The 19,936-nt window shown below is 43.9% G+C and overlaps 1 protein-coding gene across 1 annotated transcript in view; it reads left to right on the forward strand.

Moving 5' to 3' along the window:
• The window catches only part of swap70b (switching B cell complex subunit SWAP70b), a 145,262-nt gene that overhangs the window by 65,985 nt on the left and 59,341 nt on the right, over positions 1-19,936 (forward strand). The window contains exon 5 of the mRNA XM_080190225.1: positions 15,467-15,613. Coding sequence (XP_080046351.1) covers positions 15,467-15,613 — 147 coding nt within the window. The remainder of the gene's footprint in view (positions 1-15,466; positions 15,614-19,936) is intronic.

Consider the following 19,936-nt stretch of genomic DNA (forward strand, 5'->3'; position numbering starts at 1 on the left):
GGTAGGGGATGGGAGGGTCCGAGGGATTGATAGGAGGTTCTGTGGGCAAGGGCGCGACTCCAGGATGGTGGTCTGCCTCCCTGGAGCAGGGGTAAAAGATATAATGGAAAGGGTAGATGGAATTTTGAAAGGGGAGGGGACCCAGGCAGAGGTCATAGTACACGTAGGGGAGGGGGATATAGGAAGGAGGAGTAGGAGAGAGGTCCGTAGGCAATTTAGGGAGTTGGGGGCCAAACTAAAGAGCAGGACCTCCAGGGTGGCACTGTCTGGGTTGCTGCCCAGTACGAGCAGGGCTAAGAATGACGAGATCATGCAGTTGAATGCATGGTTGAGGGACTGGTGTAGGGTAGAGGGGTTTACTTATGTGGATCACTGGGAGGTGTTTAGGAGAGAAAGGCAATTGTACAGGAGGGGTGGGGAGGATTTGAACAGGAGGGGGACTAGTGTCTTAGCAGGGAGGTTAGCTGGGGTGTTCAGGAATGATTTAAACTAATAGGGAGGGGGGGTGGGGAGGTGGCTGGGAGAGAGACGGGTGAAAGGAAAATTATAAGGGAGAAGGTGGTTCCGAGGGATGCTTGTGGGTTGAACTGTGTCTGTTTCAATGCTAGGAGTGTGGCAGGGAAAACGGATGAGCTTAGGGCCTTGATGTTTGTGAGGCAGTTGGATGTGGTGGCTGTAACGGAGACGTGGTTACAGGAAGGGCAGGACTGGCAGCTGAATGTTCCTGGGTACAGGTGTTTTAGGTGTGACAGAGGAGGGTTGAAGAGAGGTGGAGGGGTGGCACTGTTAGTCAAGGAAAACATCACAGTAGTGCAGAGGGAGGGCGATATGGAAGAGATAGGGATTGAGTCGCTGTGGGTGGAGTTGAGGAATAAAAAGGGAGAGATCACATTGCTAGGGGTGTACTATAGGCCACCCAACAGCCCAAAGTCAGTGGAGGAAGGCATTTGCAGGGGCATTTTGGACAGGTGCAGGAAGAATAGAGTGGTTGTAGTGGGTGATTTTAATTTTCCCGGAGTGAATTGGAGGGGGCCTAGAGCTGGGGGTACGGAGGGAGAGGAGTTTGTGAAATGTGTTATGGAAGGGTCGCTAGAACAGTATGTAACTAGCCCGACTAGGGGAGGGGCTATACTGGATTTAGTGTTGGGAAACGAGCCGGGGCAGGTGGGTGAGGTAGAGGTAGGCGAACATGTGGCGAACAGTGACCACAAGTCCGTCTACTTTAGGATAAAAATGGAAAGGGACGAGTGCCGTCCAAACGGGAGTGTGCTGAACTGGGGAAAGGCGAGCTATGGCAGGATTAGGAGGGAGCTGCAGCAAACTGACTGGGAGGGACTGTTAGCTGGCAAGTCCACGGTTGGCAAGTGGGAGGCTTTTAGGGACAAAATGAAATGGTTGTAGGGGAGGTATGTTCTGGTTAAGCGAAAGGATGGGAAAGGTAGGATTAGAGAGCCGTGGATTACGGGGGATATTGAAGACTTGGTCAGGAAGAAGAGGGAGGCGTATGTTAGGTCAAAACAAATGGGTACGGAGTGTGCGCTGGAGGAATATAGAGAGAGTAGGAGGGAGCTAAAAAGGGGAATTAGAAGGGCGAAGAGAGGGCATGAGATGGCTTTGGCTGGTAGGATTAAGGAAAATCCTAAGGCATTTTATTCCTATATTAGAGGCAAGAGAGTAGTTAGAGGGAAAATTGGTCCTCTTAGGGACAAGAGTGGAGAGTTGTGTATTGAGTCGGAGGGAATGGGGGAGCTCCTGAATGAATACTTTGCGTCGGTATTCACGAAGGAGAGGGGTTCGGAATCGTGCGGTCTCTTGGAGGGAGCGGAGGTTCAGTTGCAGGATATAGTTATTACGAGAGAGGAAGTGCTAGGGCTTTTAGGTAGCGTAAGGATGGATAAAGCTCCAGGGCCTGATGGTATTTATCCCAGGCTGCTTAGGGAGGCGAAAGATGAAATTGCTGGGCCTCTGGCGCACATCTTTGTCTCTTCTTTGGACACAGGTGAGGTCCCAGAAGACTGGAGGGTAGCAAATGTGGTCCCGTTGTTCAAAAAAGGTAGTAGGGATAACCCTGGGAATTATAGGCCGGTGAGTTTGACGTCGGTGGTAGGGAAGTTAATGGAAAAAATACTTAGGGGTAGGATGTATGAGCATTTGGAGCGTTGCGATCTGATTAGGGATACGCAACATGGCTTTGTTAGAGGGAGGTCTTGCCTTACGAATCTGGTGGAATTCTTTGAGGAGGTGACAAAAACGGTTGACGATGGGAGAGCCGTTGATGTCATCTATATGGATTTCAGTAAGGCGTTTGACAAAGTCCCTCACGGTAGGCTGGTAGAAAAGGTTAAGGCGCATGGGATACGAGGCCAGGTAGCTAGGTGGATTGAGAACTGGCTGGGAAATAGGAGACAGAGGGTAGTTGTGGAGGGTACCTTGTCGGGCTGGAGGCCAGTGACCAGTGGTGTGCCGCAGGGCTCAGTACGGGGACCTCTCCTCTTTGTAGTCTACATAAATGACTTGGAAGAGGGCGTAGGTGGTGTGATCAGCAAGTTTGCTGATGACACCAAGATGGCAGGGTTGGCGGGTACGGAACTGGATTGTCAGGTGATACAACAGGATATAGATAGGTTGGTGCAGTGGGCAGATAGGTGGCAGATGGCATTTAATCCTGACAAATGCGAGGTGATGCATTTTGGACGGAATAATGCAGAGAGGAGCTATGTGATAAAAGGTAGGCCGATTAGGAGTATAGACGTACAGAGGGACCTGGGAGTGCAGGTTCACAAATCCATGAAGGTTGCGTCACAAGTGGAGAACGTTGTTAGGAAGGCTTATGGGATGTTAGCCTTTATAGGAAGGGGCTTAGAGTATAAAAGCTGCCGTCTAATGCTTCAGTTATGCAGAACGTTGGTTAGACCGCATTTGGAGTACTGCGTCCAGTTCTGGTCACCTTACTACCGGAAGGACGTGGAGTCTCTGGAAAGGGTGCAGAGGAGGTTTACCAGGATGTTGCCTGGCATGGGGGGACTGGGTTACGAGGAGAGATTGAAGAGACTGGGGCTATTCTCCTTGGAAAGACGGAGATTGAGAGGGGACATGATAGAGGTATATAAGATACTGAAGGGAATAGATAGAGTTAATAGTGAGAGACTGCTCCCTAGACTGGGTACGAACACGAGAGGTCATCACTTAAGCGTGAGGGGGGGAGGTATAATTTGGAGGTAAGAAGAAGGTTCTTTACGCAGAGAGTTGTGGGGGTCTGGAATGCGCTACCGAGTAGGGTGGTGGAGGCAGGAACGTTGGACTCGTTTAAGATGCAGTTAGATAGGCACATGAGTGAAACGAGAATGGAGGGATATGGTAGGGGCTATTAAATAGGGTTAAACCTCGGGAGACACCGGAAGGGCAGGCTGTATGATTAATATTTTTTGTCTTTATTCCACAGGTGGAGGTCCACCTCGTGTCAAGCGAGGGGCATGCACACGGCGGGTCGTGCGTGGGCTGCTCTTGGAAGTCCAGGAGTGGCCTAGTACTTCATGTCGGTGTGTGTGCTTGATCCTGGACCGATAGACGGGCGCTGCAACAGCTCAGTGACTAGCACTGCTAGCTGTGCAGATACATGGATTTGGGCCTGTGTCTGTGGGAGTTTGTGCATTCTCCCTGTGGTTGCGTGGGTTTCCTCCGGGCACTCCGGTTTCCTCCCACACCCCAAAGATGTGCTCTTAGGCTAATCGGTTTCTACCAAATTGACACTATTCCTTCCCTGAATCTGACTGAGTAGGGTCCCATTCGTAGACATGCAGGGTAGAATAGGTGTAGGGTGATGCGGCGGCGCGGGCTCGTTGGGCCAAAGGGCCTGTTTCCCGTGCTGGGTTGTTCTTTGTTCTATTTTACAAAAAGAGGGTGCAGGTACTGAAAAGTTTATTAAGAATACTGGAGGATGGTTGTCTTTTTTTCAAAATTTAAAATAACGAGAATTTGTTAGAATGTAACTGGTGACAATTTTGTATCGGATGTAATGTGATCAGTGGTAACGAGCTGTGAGTCAGCTGACCCAGTCAACCATGGAACCAATTAGAGAAGGATGTGATGGTCGGCTGACTCACTATAAATAAGAACCTGTTGGGAATTGTGGGAAGCTTGGAGTGGTCCAGGGTGAGGCCTGACGTTTGGAGAAATTAAGTTGCTTTGTTAAACCCTTTCTTTGATTTATAAGTTGGAGTGAGTTTTGTTAAATTTTTATTGAATGCATTTGAAGAGTTGCTCCTAAAGAAACAGGCTGGGGAAGCGGCAAGTTCTAGAGCACAAGTCTCCATTACTATTGTTAGAATGTTATCAGGGCTCATTGTCTTTTCAGTATCCAGCGCCTTCAACCATTTCTTAATGTCACATGGAGTGAATTGAACTGACTGGAGACTGGCATCTGAGAGAAGGCCGAGATGGATCATCCACTTGGCACTTCTGGCTGAAGATTGTTGCGAATGCTTCAGCCTTATCTTTTTGCACTGATGTGTTGTGTTGGGCCGTGCCATCATTGAAGGTGGGGATGTTTGTGGGACCTCCTCCAGTGAGTTGTTAATTGTCCACCACCATTCATGACTGGATGTGACAAGACATCCCACATTAGATCTGATCCGTTGGTTGTGAATTTGCTTAGCTCTGTCTATCACTTGCTGTTTATGCCATTTGGCACACAAGTAGTCCAGTTTGGTTGCTTCAAATTGATACCTCATTTTTAGGTATGCCTGGTGTGCTCCTGGCATGCCCTTCTGCACTCTCCATTCAACCAAGGTTGATCCCCTGGCTTGATGGTAATGGTTGAGTGGGAGATATGTTGGGCCATGAGGTGTAGATTGTATTGGAACACAGTTCCGCTGCTGTTGATGGTCCACAGCGCCTCATGGATGCCCAGTCTTGAGTTGCTAGATTTATTTGAAGTCTGTCCCATTTAGCACAGTGATAGTGCCACACAACACGATGGAGGTTATTCTTAATGTGTTGTAATTGTGAAGCCAAATAAAAAATATTTGTTCAGTGTCTTCCATTTCCTCTTTCCCATGAAAGCTTCTACTTTTCCCTCTAAAGGACCAATATTACTTTAACTACTTTCATTTTTACATACTTGTTCTTACTAGTTTTTATTTCCTGGCTAGTTTAGACTCACTCTACTTTTCCTTTTTTGAATCAATTTTTGGTGGCTTTTGCTAGGAATCCTTATGCTTACCATTATTCTTTGCAACGCCATAAGCTCTCTTTTTAATCCAACACATTCTTAAATATTCTTAAGTCTTGGATAGATCAATCTTGTTAAGTGTTTTGTTTTAGAAGGAATGCACTTTTATTGCACATTTTGAATTGTTTCTTTAAATGTTCCTCACTGTTAATTTGTCACCATACCTTTTTAGTTTTTTTTACTCAATTAAATTTAGCGAGCTGTTCTCCAACGTAATTGCCTTTGTTTAAATTTCTTGTCTACTGGAGCATGTCGCTTTCAAATTTAGTATGGAATTCAATTTTATTATGATTACTTTTTCCCAGCAGATCTTCTAGTATGAGATTACTAATTAACATTATCTCACTGCACATTACTATATCTAAAATAGCTTCATCCCTTGTTTATTCCTCCCGGAAGCTTTCACAAAAGCATTCTGCAAGCTCACCATCCAGGCCACTTTTGCCAATTTCACTAGTCCAGTCTGTGTGAAGATAAAATCCCCCCACAATTATTACATTGCCTTTGTTACAAGCTCTAATAATTGCTTGCTTATTGCTTTGTCTGATGGTATAGATACTACTTGGGGGCCAATAAACTACTCCCAGCAGTGTTTTCTGACCTTTGTTATTCATAATGTTCATTGATCATGTGAGCCATGATCCTTTCTCACTGCTGTTATGTCATTCCTTACTATCAAGACCACTCCTACTCCTTTTTCCATCCTGACTCCTTTTTTTTTTAAATGTCGTGGCCTCTGGAATATTTATTTCCCAACCTTGATCACCTTGCGACCATGGGAGGAATTCTCCAGCCATTCACGTCAATGAGATTCTCCGGTCCTGCTGGCAGTGTACCCCCTTCTGCGGGCTTCGTGGCAGTGTACCCCCTTCTGCGGGCTTCGTGGCAGTGTACCCCCTTCTGCGGGCTTCGTGGCAGTGTACCCCCTTCTGCGGGCTTCGTGGCAGTGTACCCCCTTCTGCGGGCTTCGTGGCAGTGTACCCCCTTCTGCGGGCTTCGTGGCAGTGTACCCCCTTCTGCGGGCTTCGTGGCAGTGTACCCCCTTCTGCGGGCTTCGTGGCAGTGTACCCCCTTCTGCGGGCTTCGTGGCAGTGTACCCCCTTCTGCGGGCTTCGTGGCAGTGTACCCCCTTCTGCGGGCTTCGTGGCAGTGTACCCCCTTCTGCGGGCTTCGTGGCAGTGTACCCCCTTCTGCGGGCTTCGTGGCAGTGTACCCCCTTCTGCGGGCTTCGTGGCAGTGTACCCCCTTCTGCGGGCTTCGTGGCAGTGTACCCCCTTCTGCGGGCTTCGTGGCAGTGTACCCCCTTCTGCGGGCTTCGTGGCAGTGTACCCCCTTCTGCGGGCTTCGTGGCAGTGTACCCCCTTCTGCGGGCTTCGTGGCAGTGTACCCCCTTCTGCGGGCTTCGTGGCAGTGTACCCCCTTCTGCGGGCTTCGTGGCAGTGTACCCCCTTCTGCGGGCTTCGTGGCAGTGTACCCCCTTCTGCGGGCTTCGTGGCAGTGTACCCCCTTCTGCGGGCTTCGTGGCAGTGTACCCCCTTCTGCGGGCTTCGTGGCAGTGTACCCCCTTCTGCGGGCTTCGTGGCAGTGTACCCCCTTCTGCGGGCTTCGTGGCAGTGTACCCCCTTCTGCGGGCTTCGTGGCAGTGTACCCCCTTCTGCGGGCTTCGTGGCAGTGTACCCCCTTCTGCGGGCTTCGTGGCAGTGTACCCCCTTCTGCGGGCTTCGTGGCAGTGTACCCCCTTCTGCGGGCTTCGTGGCAGTGTGGGGTGACATCAATGGGAAATCCCTTTGGCAGTGGCAGGACCAGAGAATCCTACTGCCAATGAACAATGCACCACCCCCTGCCATTGAGAAACACAGAGCTGGGAGGCCGGTGAATTTCCCCCATATCTCTAGTACTGCTGTCTCACAGAGCAATGGATCCAGGTTCATTTCCCAGCTTGAGTTGCTGTCTGTCTGAAGATTTGCACATTCTCCCCATGTGTGCGTAGGTTTCCTTCGGGTGCTTGGTTTTCCCTCTCTCAGTCCAAAGATGTGCAGGTTTGATGAATTGACAATGCTAAATGGAATGTTTGCTTGGAGTTCTACACAACCTCCGTCTCATCGGAATGTTGTTTTCGTAGAATGGGAACCGTGGTGCACGAAAGTTGTAATGAGCCTAGTCAAAAAGAAAAGAAAAACATACGAAAGGCTCAGAGAGCTAGGCGATGTTTAGTATACTCAAAAGTAGTCAGCACAGCTTTGTCAAAGGCAGATCGTGCCTTATGAGTCTGGTTGAGTTCTTTGAAAATGTGACTAAACACATTGATGAAGGAAGAGCAGTAGATGTGGTTTATATGGACTTCAGCAAGGTGTTCGATAAAGTCCCCCATGCAAGACTTCTTGAGAAAGTGAGAGGGCATGGGATCCAAGGGGCAGTTGCCTTGTGGATTCGGAACTCTGCCTACAGAAGGCAGAGAGTGGTTATGGATGGGTCTTTTTCTGTATGGAGGTCGGTCACCGGTGGAGTGCCCCAGGGATATGTTCTGGGACCCTTGCTGCTTATAATTTTCATATGTGACCTGGATGAGGAAGTGGAAGGATGGGTTGGTAAGTTTGCCGACGACATGAAGGTTGGTGGTGTTGTGGATAGTTTGGAGGGATGTCAGAAGTTGCAGTGTGACATAGATAGGGTGCAAGACTGGGCGGAGAAGTGGCAGATGGACTTCAACCCGGATAAATGTGTAGTGGTCCATTTTGGTGGGTCAAATGGGATGAAGGAGTATAATATCAAGGATAAGACTCTTAGCAGTGTAGAGGATCAGAAGGACCTTGGGGTCCTGGTCCGTAGGACTCTTAAATCAGCCTCGCAGGTAGAGGATGTGGTTAAGAAGGCGTATGGTGTACTGGCCTTCATCAATCGGGAGATTGAGTTTAGGAGTCGGGAGATAATGCTGCAGCTTTATAAGACCCTGGTCAGACCCCACTTGGAGTACTGTGCTCAGTTCTGGTTGCCTCATTACAAGAAAGATGTGGAAGCTATTGAAAGAGTGCAGAGGAGATTTACAAGGATGTTGCCTGGGTTGGGTGGCATGCCTTATGAGGATAGGTTGAGGGAGCTCGGGCTTTTCTCCTTGGAGAGACGAAGGATGAGAGGTGACCTGATAAAGGTGTATAAGATGTTGAGAGGTATAGATCGGGTGGATTCTCAGAGGCTTTTTCCCAGGGCTGAAATGGTTGCTACGAAAGGACATAGATTTAAGGTGCTGGGGAATAGGTACAGAGGAGATGTCAGGGTTAAGTTTTTCACTGAGGGTGGTGGGTGAGTGGAATCGGCTGCCATCAGTGGTGGTGGAGGCAAATTCGATAGTCTCTTAAGAGACTTCTGGATGAGTACGTGGGACTTAATAGAATTGAGGGTTATAGGTAAGCCTAGTAGGTAAGGATATGATTGGTGCAACTTGTGGGCCAAAGGGCCTGTTTGTGCTGTAGTTTTTCTATGTTCTTTGTTCTAAATTGCCCCTCAGTGTACCCAGACGGACACTGGAGTGTGGCGATTGGGGGATTTTCTCAGTAACTTCATTGTGTTGTGAATGTAAGCCTACTTGTGACTAATAAATAAACTTTAAAAAATCTTTAATGATTAAATCTAAGCTATTTATCCACATTTTTGCCACAAGTGCACCTGTCTTATTGCAAATGATTTGCACATTAAGAAAGGAACTTTCATAATTGTTGCATTGTAAGTTTGCTTGTTGCCTGAGAAATAAAACAGCTTGTTTCTTGCTTATCTCAGAGAATGCTCTTCCTTCAAAAGGATTGGAGAAGTGCATTTGAGATATGTGCAAATGACACAATATCCAGTTTGTATTGATAGTGAGACCAGTTGTTACATCCCTGCTTTAAAAGTGGATATTTGGTGGTGTAAATCAACTGTGGAATCTGTCAGGCATGTAATGTTAAGACGTGCTTAATGTCATTGAACCTGAGAGAGTAACCTTTTCTGGGATGACTTTTCCTGATCCTCAATACATTGTCATTAATAAGACTATTTTAATGTGTTCTAGATTACTGTTTCTAGCATACCACGCTAATATTGTACAACGTAGATTGCGTGATAGCAACCTTACCTTTGCAAAATGTTTATTTTGACTGGTTTTCAGCCCTGATTAGAAGTGAATTCTCCATCTTTCCGCCACCTCCTTTAGAGTACAAGGCAATGAGGTAATTGTGCCACTTTACTAGACTAATTGTGGTAACTATCTCTACACAGAGAAGAAACATAACCTGAGATTAGTGTTGCTGGACAGAGATTGTTTTCAGTGTGTTTTCTTTTACGCAACTAACCTCTCCTTGAGCTTTTCCTGAAGCTTGTCTGATTGAGAGTGAAGAGTAGGAATCATCATGATGTTTGCACATTTTTCTAATTCTATTTAGTGATTATCTCTGGCTTTGACAGTATTGATTCATGCATCACTTGCAATAATTGATTCCAATGATGAATTCTTTGGGATGTTTAAAGTTATTTTCGCTTTTCAAAACGGCAGCTTTAATTCTGATACAGTTTCACTAGATGCTGCTCTCTCTTCATCCTTGTCCTTTTATCTCAAAATTGTGACTCAACAGTGAGTGTTAGCAGACATTGCTTCTCACCGTGCTGTTCATGTAACATTTTTAATCCAAGGTTACAGGACAATAACAACAATTTGCATTTATATAGTCATTGTCATGGAAAAAATTATCCCAGGCATTTCACACGAACATAAATATACAAAAATTTATAGCGGCCCAAAAGCTTGATCATAAAGATGGGTTTTACAGGAGAGAGCGACTGAAAAAGCCATAAGGTTCATGGAGGCAACATAATGGCTAAGGTCCAGATAACCAGAGATGTAGTTGGTGACCATGGGATAAGAATGCTGTGCGTCCAGATGTGGAATACGGAGTTTGTGACAAAAATAATAACTTTAGTCTGGTTAATGCTTAAATGGAGGATCTTGTGGCTCATCCAAGACTTCGATGAAGGCTGAAGTAATAAAAGGATTGGGAGAGAGGAAAGAGAGGTGAGTGTCAATATCATGCATGGAAACTAACTTCTGATCGTCTACCTTCTGCATTCTCGCACGTTGGTTGCCAGGGCAGACCTGTTGTCATCGGAATATTTTCCGAGGGGAATTATAGTGGCTTTTGAATGGAGGGGGGTCATGGTCTGAATAGTGGGAATTGTTTACAATCATTCGGTATGGAGATCAGGAAGGGAAGCTGTGTGGTTCACTACTTAATTGCATTGAGTGAACATGAGGTGTATCTCATCGTCAAAAGGAGCTTAGAGAACACATGACAGGGAATAGGAGAGAAGTTAGCGAAAGATTGGAGTTCAGGGCTTCATGGGTGAGGTTTGATTGAATTAATGAAGAGCAAAGCAGAAGCAGCTGAATGCATTATCTCAGTTTTGGACATGATCTTGGTGTATCCTTAATCGATTAGTTTCCATATTGTCTAAATCGCCTACTGGCTGATTGGAGATGAATTGGTGATTATATACAACATTGAAGATCACAACTGATGAGAATTATTGTACGATTATGGTTTTATTCATACATGGAATTCTGTCAGATTAAAGGGACAATTTTAATCATTTGCACAACAGGAAAAAAAAGTAATCCATTTCTTCCCATTGACTCAAGAAGTATACTAGTTCTACCTGATCTCTTTCTGCTTCTCACCAAAGTGTCTGATAATTGACTTGTCCTGCATAAAAATTGGGTGGTTTCATGAGTTTAATTCCTGGGGTAAAATTTGCACAGATTAATTGGTCTCCTAAAACAGCGCAAATAAGTTGTGTTCTACAGAAGCTTTGATGTGGTTAATTCAGAGATTCATCTGAATTGCTTCTGAATATGATTAATCCTGAACTAAGTTGATGGTTTACATTTGCGTTTTGTGTCAAGATTGGATGATGGGGGGTAAAGAATATAACATTTCTATTTCCTGTAAAAGAAGCAGATTTGGAATATACCATGGGATAGTGTTTCTGTTAGTTTGTGCTGCGATTTATTGGTGCAATCTGAGTGAAATCAGCTGAACCCGCACAAAAGCTTGCGAAAATGCAAGTGTAACTTTTGTTGAGTGCAAATCAAATTTGAACACTGGTTCATTAATCATTTTGCCCATAGATGCTACCACCCATTAAAGTGGCCACACCCACAAATCAAATTATTAGGGCAGGTGAGCTACCACTTGAGGAGGATCTTCAAATTGAACTTGTTTTATGCCTATGGGCATTAGTAGTAGGTTTTGAAAAGTTTTTGCACAATTTACTAAGAAACTGATTAGAGTTCAACAGTGAAATTAGCAAATATTTCAGTATATTTTAAGCCATTTCCAGTCATTTAAAATCAGGTTAGATTGTTCTGGATAATTGGACAATTATTAAAGATGCTTATCTTTGGTGATAAACTCATTTTCAGTTGTATTAATATGTCTTCACCCTGTTACATCTCTTTGATACATTAGTGAATATTTTAATGCAAAAAGAGATATTCTTTAATGCTTTCCCATTTGCACTGGTTCATGGAAAAGTTTATGATTGTGCAAACGTATTTTCATAGCACTCTAATTTGTAACCTCATCAGCACAATTTGCACGTAATTTCCAGATTATGCCCAATGTGCAACCTCTGTCCCTGGGTGTATTTAAGTTGTCTGTGACTTTAATGAAGGGAACTGGCTAGGTGAGTTTCAGTTCCTTTGCTTTGTTAATTGTGACCTTCTAAAAAAAATGTTTACGAAGTGTTACCATGGATACAACTTGCATGACCAGCTTTTTAGGAGTCGGCTGAATTATATTGATAATTTTCCTTGTGCTACATAATAGTTCTTATTTAAGAATGAATTTGTGAACAGTGCACACAAGTTGTAGACATGAAACTCTAGCTAGCCATTCTATAGAAACTTTTCTTTGTGGCTGCAGAAAGTGAAGTGAATTAACCATTAATCAAATTTGAGCACAAGAATAAGCAGCAAAGTTCATTTGGATTCTGAATTCCGATTCCACTTCAGAACGTCTGAAAGCTAGGTTCCATTCTGAATACTGTCGTATTTACAAAACAATTGATGGTGCACGTTAAGTTTATCAAAGTATCCAGTTAACAGATCAGACCTGATGCTGCTTACAAGCTTGCTATCAGAGCAAGAATCATGGATTAGAGATAATATAACCTCCACTTGACATTCAACAGCATTGTCATCACTGAATCACCCCACCCTCATCATCCTGGGGATACAATTGACCAGAAATGTAACTGCAACAAACATTTTATTCTTATTAGACTTTTCTGTAGGAGTTTGATTTCAACTGGTTGACTTGATCGATCATTTCAGAGGGCAATTAAGAGTCAATCACGTTGTCATGAGTCTGGAGTCATATGTTGGTAAGAACAAGTAGGATCAATTTGGCATTTTCATGATGATTATTACTGAGATGAGCTTTTTATTCCAGATTTATTAATTATTTGTTTTCAAATCCCCCCAGTGCCATGGTGGCATTAGAACTCATAGGTGGAATTCAGCCAAAAAAATTCTAAGTGTCGAATTTGCGGGAAAACTGGAATAAATCATACTGGTTTTTCTTCAGTGTGAATCTCCCACATTCTGTGCAATGTAGAGTCTCCAGCACTCCCCTTCCTTGGCAGCGGCAGGTACCCCCCAACCCCCAGCCTGCCCCAATCATCAGCATCCTCCCAAAACAGATTCACCGTCCCCAGCAGCCCCTCCACCCCAGTATGCACCAATTGCTGGCTTCCCTCCTGCCCCCATCATTCCCCATGCAGAGTAAGAAGTCATGCAGAATGGCAGTGGGACCTCCACTCCCTTGCACCCCCCCACTCCCACTGATTGCCCCTATAGGCCTGATGCCTGGTGGACAGTCCCAAGGTGCCACCTGGGCATGGGCACTTTGCCCTGGGACACAGGCTGGCACTGCCAGAGTGCCCATGCCCAGGAGGCACTACCCACCAGTGCCCAACCCCCTTGGGGGGCCCTGATTGAGCCTCCTTCACTCCAGCAGGGTCAGGCTGCTAGTTCCCCAAAAGTGGGGAGCTACCATGAACCATGCTGGAGTGAAACATTTCTGGCGGGGTGGGAGATGTTAGCAGGCCCAGGGAATTCAGTCCTGGGCCTGATAATCACGTTAAAATAAGATGTAAAGTATTTACCTGGTATTCCTGCTGGTTTGCAGCACGAATCCGAGAATGTCAGAAATCGTTTGCTGGAACACACGTGTGGCGGGAACACATGCAAATCCCACACATGCCTGAACATGAGATTCTCTCAACACACTGCGTTAGAAAATTATTGCGGCGGGGTGGGAGAATTGCCCCCAGAACTCTCATCTCTGGAATGTTAGTCTGGCATTATTACCACTGTTCTATCATCCCCCTAATCTTGAAAGGAGAATAGTGAGTGCCATGAAGATATTAATGGTAAAAAATGACTACTTAACAATATGGGGAGGAGGGAGCATATCTGATCTCTAAGTGTCTTCACACAATACTAGCTGATTTTGCCAATTAAAGTACAATATGTATTTGTATGGTAAATGTAGCACACCAAATTACAGCATTTTTAAAAACTTACTAAAGATCTGAAACACTGATTGCATCGCAGTGATCGCTTTTCTTCCTCACTGATCCTGCCGGCTTTACTTAAATTTAGAGGGTACAATTCTTGAATTTGTGCCTGTTATGTGCATAGAGCTGTGTGTAGTGTTTTAGATGTTCAAGCGGTTATTAGTTTTAGGAACATGAGAATGGGGGTAGGTCATTCAGCCCCTCGAGCCAGTTCTGCAAATCAATAAGATCATGGCTGATATGTGACATAACTTCTTTGACCTGTCTTTGCTCCCTTTACCTTAACGCCAAAAACTTATCAGTCTAAGATTTTAAATTGTGAATTGAGAAAGCACCCACTTCTTGTGGAAGAGAGTTTTGTGATCCGTCTATACGGAAGCCTAAATCTCTTTGGCAGTCCTAACATCTCACCATTTAAAAAGTATTCTAATCTGTCCATTTTTGGTGTAATGTGAACTACCTCATTCTTAAAAGCCATCTGCCACAATATTGACCATTCAACTATTCTGACAATGTTACTTTTTTAATTTTAATAAATATATTACTTACACTGCAACCAATCTTTGTGTCTTTGGCAAGCTTGGATATATAGCTTTTTATTGTGTTTCCAGGTACATAATAGGGACATAGATAAGCTGCAGAGCTGGGCTGAGAGGTGGCAAATGGAGTTTAATGCCGAAAGATGTGAGGTGATTCACTTTGGTAAGAGTAACAGGAGTACAGAATATAGGACTAATGGAAGGACTCTTGGTAGTGTCGACAAGCAGAGAGATCTTGGTGTACATAGCTCCCTGACAGTTGGCACCCAGGTTGATAAGGTTGTTAAGAAGGCATACGGTGTGTTAGCTTTTATTGGTAGAGGGATTGAATTTCGGAGCCGTGAGGTCATGTTGCAACTGTACAAAACTCTGGTGCGGCCGCACTTGGAGTATTGCGTACAGTTCTGGTTGCTGCATTATAAGGAGGATGTGGAGGCATTGGAAAGGGTGCAGAGGAGGTTTACTAGGATGTTGCCTGGTATGGTGGGAAGGTCTTGAGGAAAGGCTGAGGGACTTGAGGTTATTTTCATTCAAAAGAAGAAGGTTAAGATGTGACCTAATTGAGGCATACAAGATGATCAGAGGGTTAGATAGGGTGGATAGTGAGAGCCTTTTTCCTCGGATGGTGACGGCTAACATGAGGGGACATAGCTGTAAATTAAGGGGTGGTAATTATAGGATGGATGTCAGAAGTAGGCTATTTACTCAGAGGCTAGTAAGGGCGTGGAATGCCCTGCCTGCAGCAGTTGTGGACTTGCCAACTTTAAGGGCGTTCAAATGGTCAGTGGATAGGCATATGGATAACATTGGAATAGTTGAGGTTAGAGGGTCATTAGATTGGTTCCACTGGTCGGCGCAACATCGAGGGCCGAAGGGCCTGTACTGCGCTGTAATGTTCTATGTTCTATAATATATATGGTGAAACGTGGTGAATTCATCACAGATCTTTGTGGATACCACTGGTCCCTTCCAACATTCCCTCAATTTTACTGCCTAACCAGTGAATAATTTGCCTTCGATTCCATGAGCTTTAATTGTAGCCAATATCTATTATGTTGAAATTAATGCTGCATTCTTATCTTTTAAATAGGGTTATATGTGGAAAAAAGGACACAAAAGGAAGAACTGGAATGAACGTTGGTTTTTACTGAAACCTGACGTAATTTCGTATTACGTTGGTGAAGATTTGAAAGAAAAGAAAGGAGATATTTTACTGAGCTCAAAGTGCTTTGTGGAGGTAAATGGACCTAAATGTTGCAAACTATATAAGTGACATGAGACCTTCGGACAAAAATAGAGCCGAGTTTGCATTTTTTTTTTGTTTTCAAAGTGCTTACACTGTAAAATCTCAAAGTGGTTAGAAATGTGAGTGAACTATTTTGTTGCAAGTGCTTTTGATGTTTGCCATATTTATCAGCTCTCAGCAAGTGCATGCAGTGGCCCTGACCACCATAATTAACTTGGAATTAGTCACGATACATTCCTTATGGATAATATTAGAAAACTGGAGAAATCAAGTGCAGTAATATTTGCTAGTGACAGTTGATCAAACACCCAGGAATGTTCCAACCAGAGCTGACATTATTAAACTGAAGTCACGTGAACCAAATGGAGTGAGGGCAGCAGGCTTCCCTAAAAAAAAATATTGGTGAAGTAGCTAGGTTTTTGCAGTGATCAAACAGTCCCATGGCTAGCCTTTACTGGTACCAGTTTTTTTTTTAAATTCCCTGCTGTTTTTTTTAAATTTTGAACTGAATCTAAATTCTAAAACAGGCATGGTGAGATTTGAACACTCTATTCTACCTGAATTATTAGTCCAGATCTCTGAATTACGAGCCCATAACATGAACTATGTACTAAGAAATCCATTGTGTCTTGGACGGTGGTTGTTCATCAGGGGTCCACTGATCCCTGCATTTCCTTAGAGATTTACCAGGGGAACCATGAAAGGGAGCTAGTCTCACCATGCAACTGAAGAGCATGGACGACGATCCTGGATGCCATGGTCAAGAGTAAGCAAATGAGTGTTAGCCAAAGCTATGCTCAACTCCTCAATCCTCTGGCTTTCTTCCTCCTTTCCTAGTGATTTGCTGAGACTCCTGGTCTCTTTTGTGCTTTCCTTCCCTGTGCTCCGGTCAGAGATGATGGACCCTTCAATGTGAAGCAGGCATAATTATCTCTGAGATCTATAAGTAACGCTCTTTACATGCAGCATTTTATTTGATGAGTATTGTATGGTGTTATAATTTAGATGGAAGTCAACGATTATGAAGTCATTTGAAAAGCAGCTTTGGAAGCACGGGCCTAGAAGACTATTTCCCTCCCTTTTCCACACTTTTTTTCATTTTCCTTTCTCTTGCAGTTAAGGTTGCTTGCTGCAAGTAAGCTTGTTAAAGGAAATAGTTCTATTCACTTGCTCAATATCATTGAGTATTTTCTGACTAACCAATTTAGTGATTGTGATTATGGGTGTCTCCATTGTCCAACTCTGAAGTCTTATATTGACTCCAAATCTTATCAAAGTTCTTTAATCAAGTAAGAAATAGATGAGTCAAACCTCTTGGATAATCTAATAGACAGTAGGTGCATATGTGCCATTGATCAGCTAAACACATGCAGCAGAATCACAATCTACTTGCCTCTTGGATCATTCTGCAACAAAGGGGATGGAATACTAAAGTATGGAATAAAAAGATGCTGGATAAATTCAGCAGGCCTGGCAGCATCTGTGGAAAGAAACAGACATTTTGAATCTGTTTATTTATTAGTGTCTTAGGTATGCTTACATTAAAACTTCAATGAAATTACTGTGAAAATTCCTTAGTCGCCACACTCTGGCACCTGTTCAGGTAACAGTCCAACCAATTTATTTGATGGTAAACTCACAAGCTTTCGGGGTTTGCCCCTTTGTCAGGTGAGTGGAGTGTTCGGGCCTCAGACAGAGCTCCAAGTGCTTTGTGGAGGTAAATGGACCTAAATGTTGCAAACTATATAAGTGACAAAAAGAGACCTTCGGACAAAAATAGAACCAAGTTTGTTTTCAAAATGCTTACACTGTAAAATCTCAAAGTGGTTAGAAATGTGAGTGAACTATTTTGTTTGAACTCTCCATTCATCTGACAAACGGGCAAACCCTGAAAGCTTGTGAGTTTACTATCAAATAAATTGGTTGGACTTTAACCTGGTGTTGTGAGACTTCTTAGTGTGTTTACCCCAGTCCAACGCTGGCATCTCCACATCATGACCTGTTCAGGTAACAGGGAGAATTTAGCATGGCCAGTGCAGCTAACCAGCACGTCATTCGGACTGTGGGAGGAAACCGGAGCACTCGGAGGAAAGCCACAATGCAGACACAAGGAGAGTGTGCAGAATCCACCCAGTGACTCGAACCGGGAATCAATCTCGGCCTCTGGCACTGTCAGGTAGCAGTGCTAACCCCTGTGCGTTGTGCTGCCCCTAAGAACCAAACAAAGAGAGAAATGTCTAGAATTATCTAGTAGGAAAGGGCAGAATAGAAGACCAGGGATAAAGTTTCAAGTTAATGTTTAAAGTTTACTTAATAATGTCACACGTAGTCTTACATTAACGCTACAATGAAGTTATTGTGAAAGTACCCTTGATGCCACACTCCAGCGCCTGTTTGGATAGACTGAGGGAGAATTTAGCGTGGCCAGTGCACCTAACCAGCATTTCTTTCAGACTATGGGAGGAAACCTCTCAGCACATGGTTTCTGAAAAGGAGTGATAACAGTATATTGCAAATATCCTAATATAGATTGTCATAGTAACAGTGCAAAGGGAAAAGTGGGTCAAAATTCCTGAAATGCGTACAACAGCACTTCCTAGATCAGTGTGTTTCCAGCAAAGCAAGGAAGAAAGCAATGTTGAATCTAATTCTGAGCTTAAAGTTGAAAGTTTATTTATTAGTGTCACAAGTAAGCTTACATCAGCACTGCAATGAAGTTACTGTGAAAATCCCCTGGTTGCCACACTCTGGCACCTGTTCAAGTACACCAAGGGAAAACTTAGCATGGTCAGTGCACCTCAACAGCACATATTTCAGTCTGTGGAAAGAGACTGGAGCGCCTGGAGGAAACCGACACAGACACAGGGAGAAACCAATGCAGACTCTGCACAGACAGTTACCCAAACTCTGAATCAAACCGAAGTCCCTGGCGCTGTGATGCAGCAGTAGAGATATTGACAAATTTGCCAAAAGCATGAAAGCTTTGCTACAGTTGTACAGGGCATTGGTGAGACGGAAGTACTGTGTATAGTTTTGGTTTCCTTATTTAAAGAAGGGTTATATTTTCTTAAAAAGCAGCACAAAAAAGGTTCACTAGGCTGATTGGAATGAAGAAGTTGCCTTATGAAGAAAGGTTGCACAGATTGGGTTGGAGTTGAGAGGTAATCTTACTGGACATATTCTGAAGGGGCTTGACAGATACTGAGAAGATGTTTCCTCATGGGAGAATCTACAACTGTTGTTCACAAGTTAAGTTGTTCACAATATAAGGCATCTCATTTAAAATGGCGATAAGGAGAAACTTGTTCTCTTAGGGTTGAAAATCTTTGGAATTCTGTTCCCCAGATAGCAGTGGAAGCTGAGGTCTTTGAATATATTCAAGGGTGGGTTAGACGGATTTTTAATTGACAAGGGAGTTAATGGTTATAGGGATAGGCAAGAAAGTGTTGTTAAAGCCATACTTTACTGAATGGCAGAGAAAACTCAATGATCTACATCTCCTTTTCTTTTGATCTTGGCAAATAGAAATATATTTTAGCAAGGTATTTGCCTATACAGTTCATCATGTGTATGAAAGAAAATTATATGGCATGATATATTTGAAATTATTCTCAAAGTTAAATTGTTTTCTTTGGTTATTTTCTTCTCATTCTGCATTAATTAACCTTGCGCGATGGTATCTTTCAGTATTGCAGTAGTTACTTTTGCATCTGAGTGCTCAGTCATGAACTGTTACATAATGTGAAAAAAAAATGCACATCATGACTTCACAAGGCACTTCACTGCAAACAATGAGCTAATGAAGTGCTTTACAAATTTAGGAACTTTAGGTAATTTGGGGCAGCCAATTTGGAAGAACAAGGCCACCAGATAATCTGTTTAGTAATGTTGGCTAAGACGTAAGTATCGACCAGGGCATTGAGAGAACTCCCCTGCATGGATTAATGATATCAGAATTTTTGGTGTCCATTCAAGACAGCAGCATTGTATCCTCAAGACTGCCTCTCCCAACAGTACAAAACTCCATCGGCTATGCAAGGAAATGTCAATCTGGGTGACGCACTTAAATCTGTGGAACTTCGTCTGAACCCATAATCTCTCGTCTCAGATTTCTTTAACATTCTGTTAACACTTTCTCAGTTGAGAAGACCTGCTTCCTTGGTTCTTTTTGACTTGTGAAATGTTCTCATTTAGTAGAAAAAAAGCACAACCTCATACCAATGAGACTCCTGGACCTGATAGCAACAGTCTCCCTGGGGACCTTTAGTCTCCATCACTTGCTGTTCATTCTAATAACCGTGACAAATTTGTGCA

This window comes from Carcharhinus amblyrhynchos, chromosome 6 (assembly GCF_965287045.1).
Source record: "Carcharhinus amblyrhynchos chromosome 6, sCarAmb.v2.hapA, whole genome shotgun sequence".
In the NCBI taxonomy this organism is placed as follows: Eukaryota; Metazoa; Chordata; class Chondrichthyes; order Carcharhiniformes; family Carcharhinidae; genus Carcharhinus; species Carcharhinus amblyrhynchos.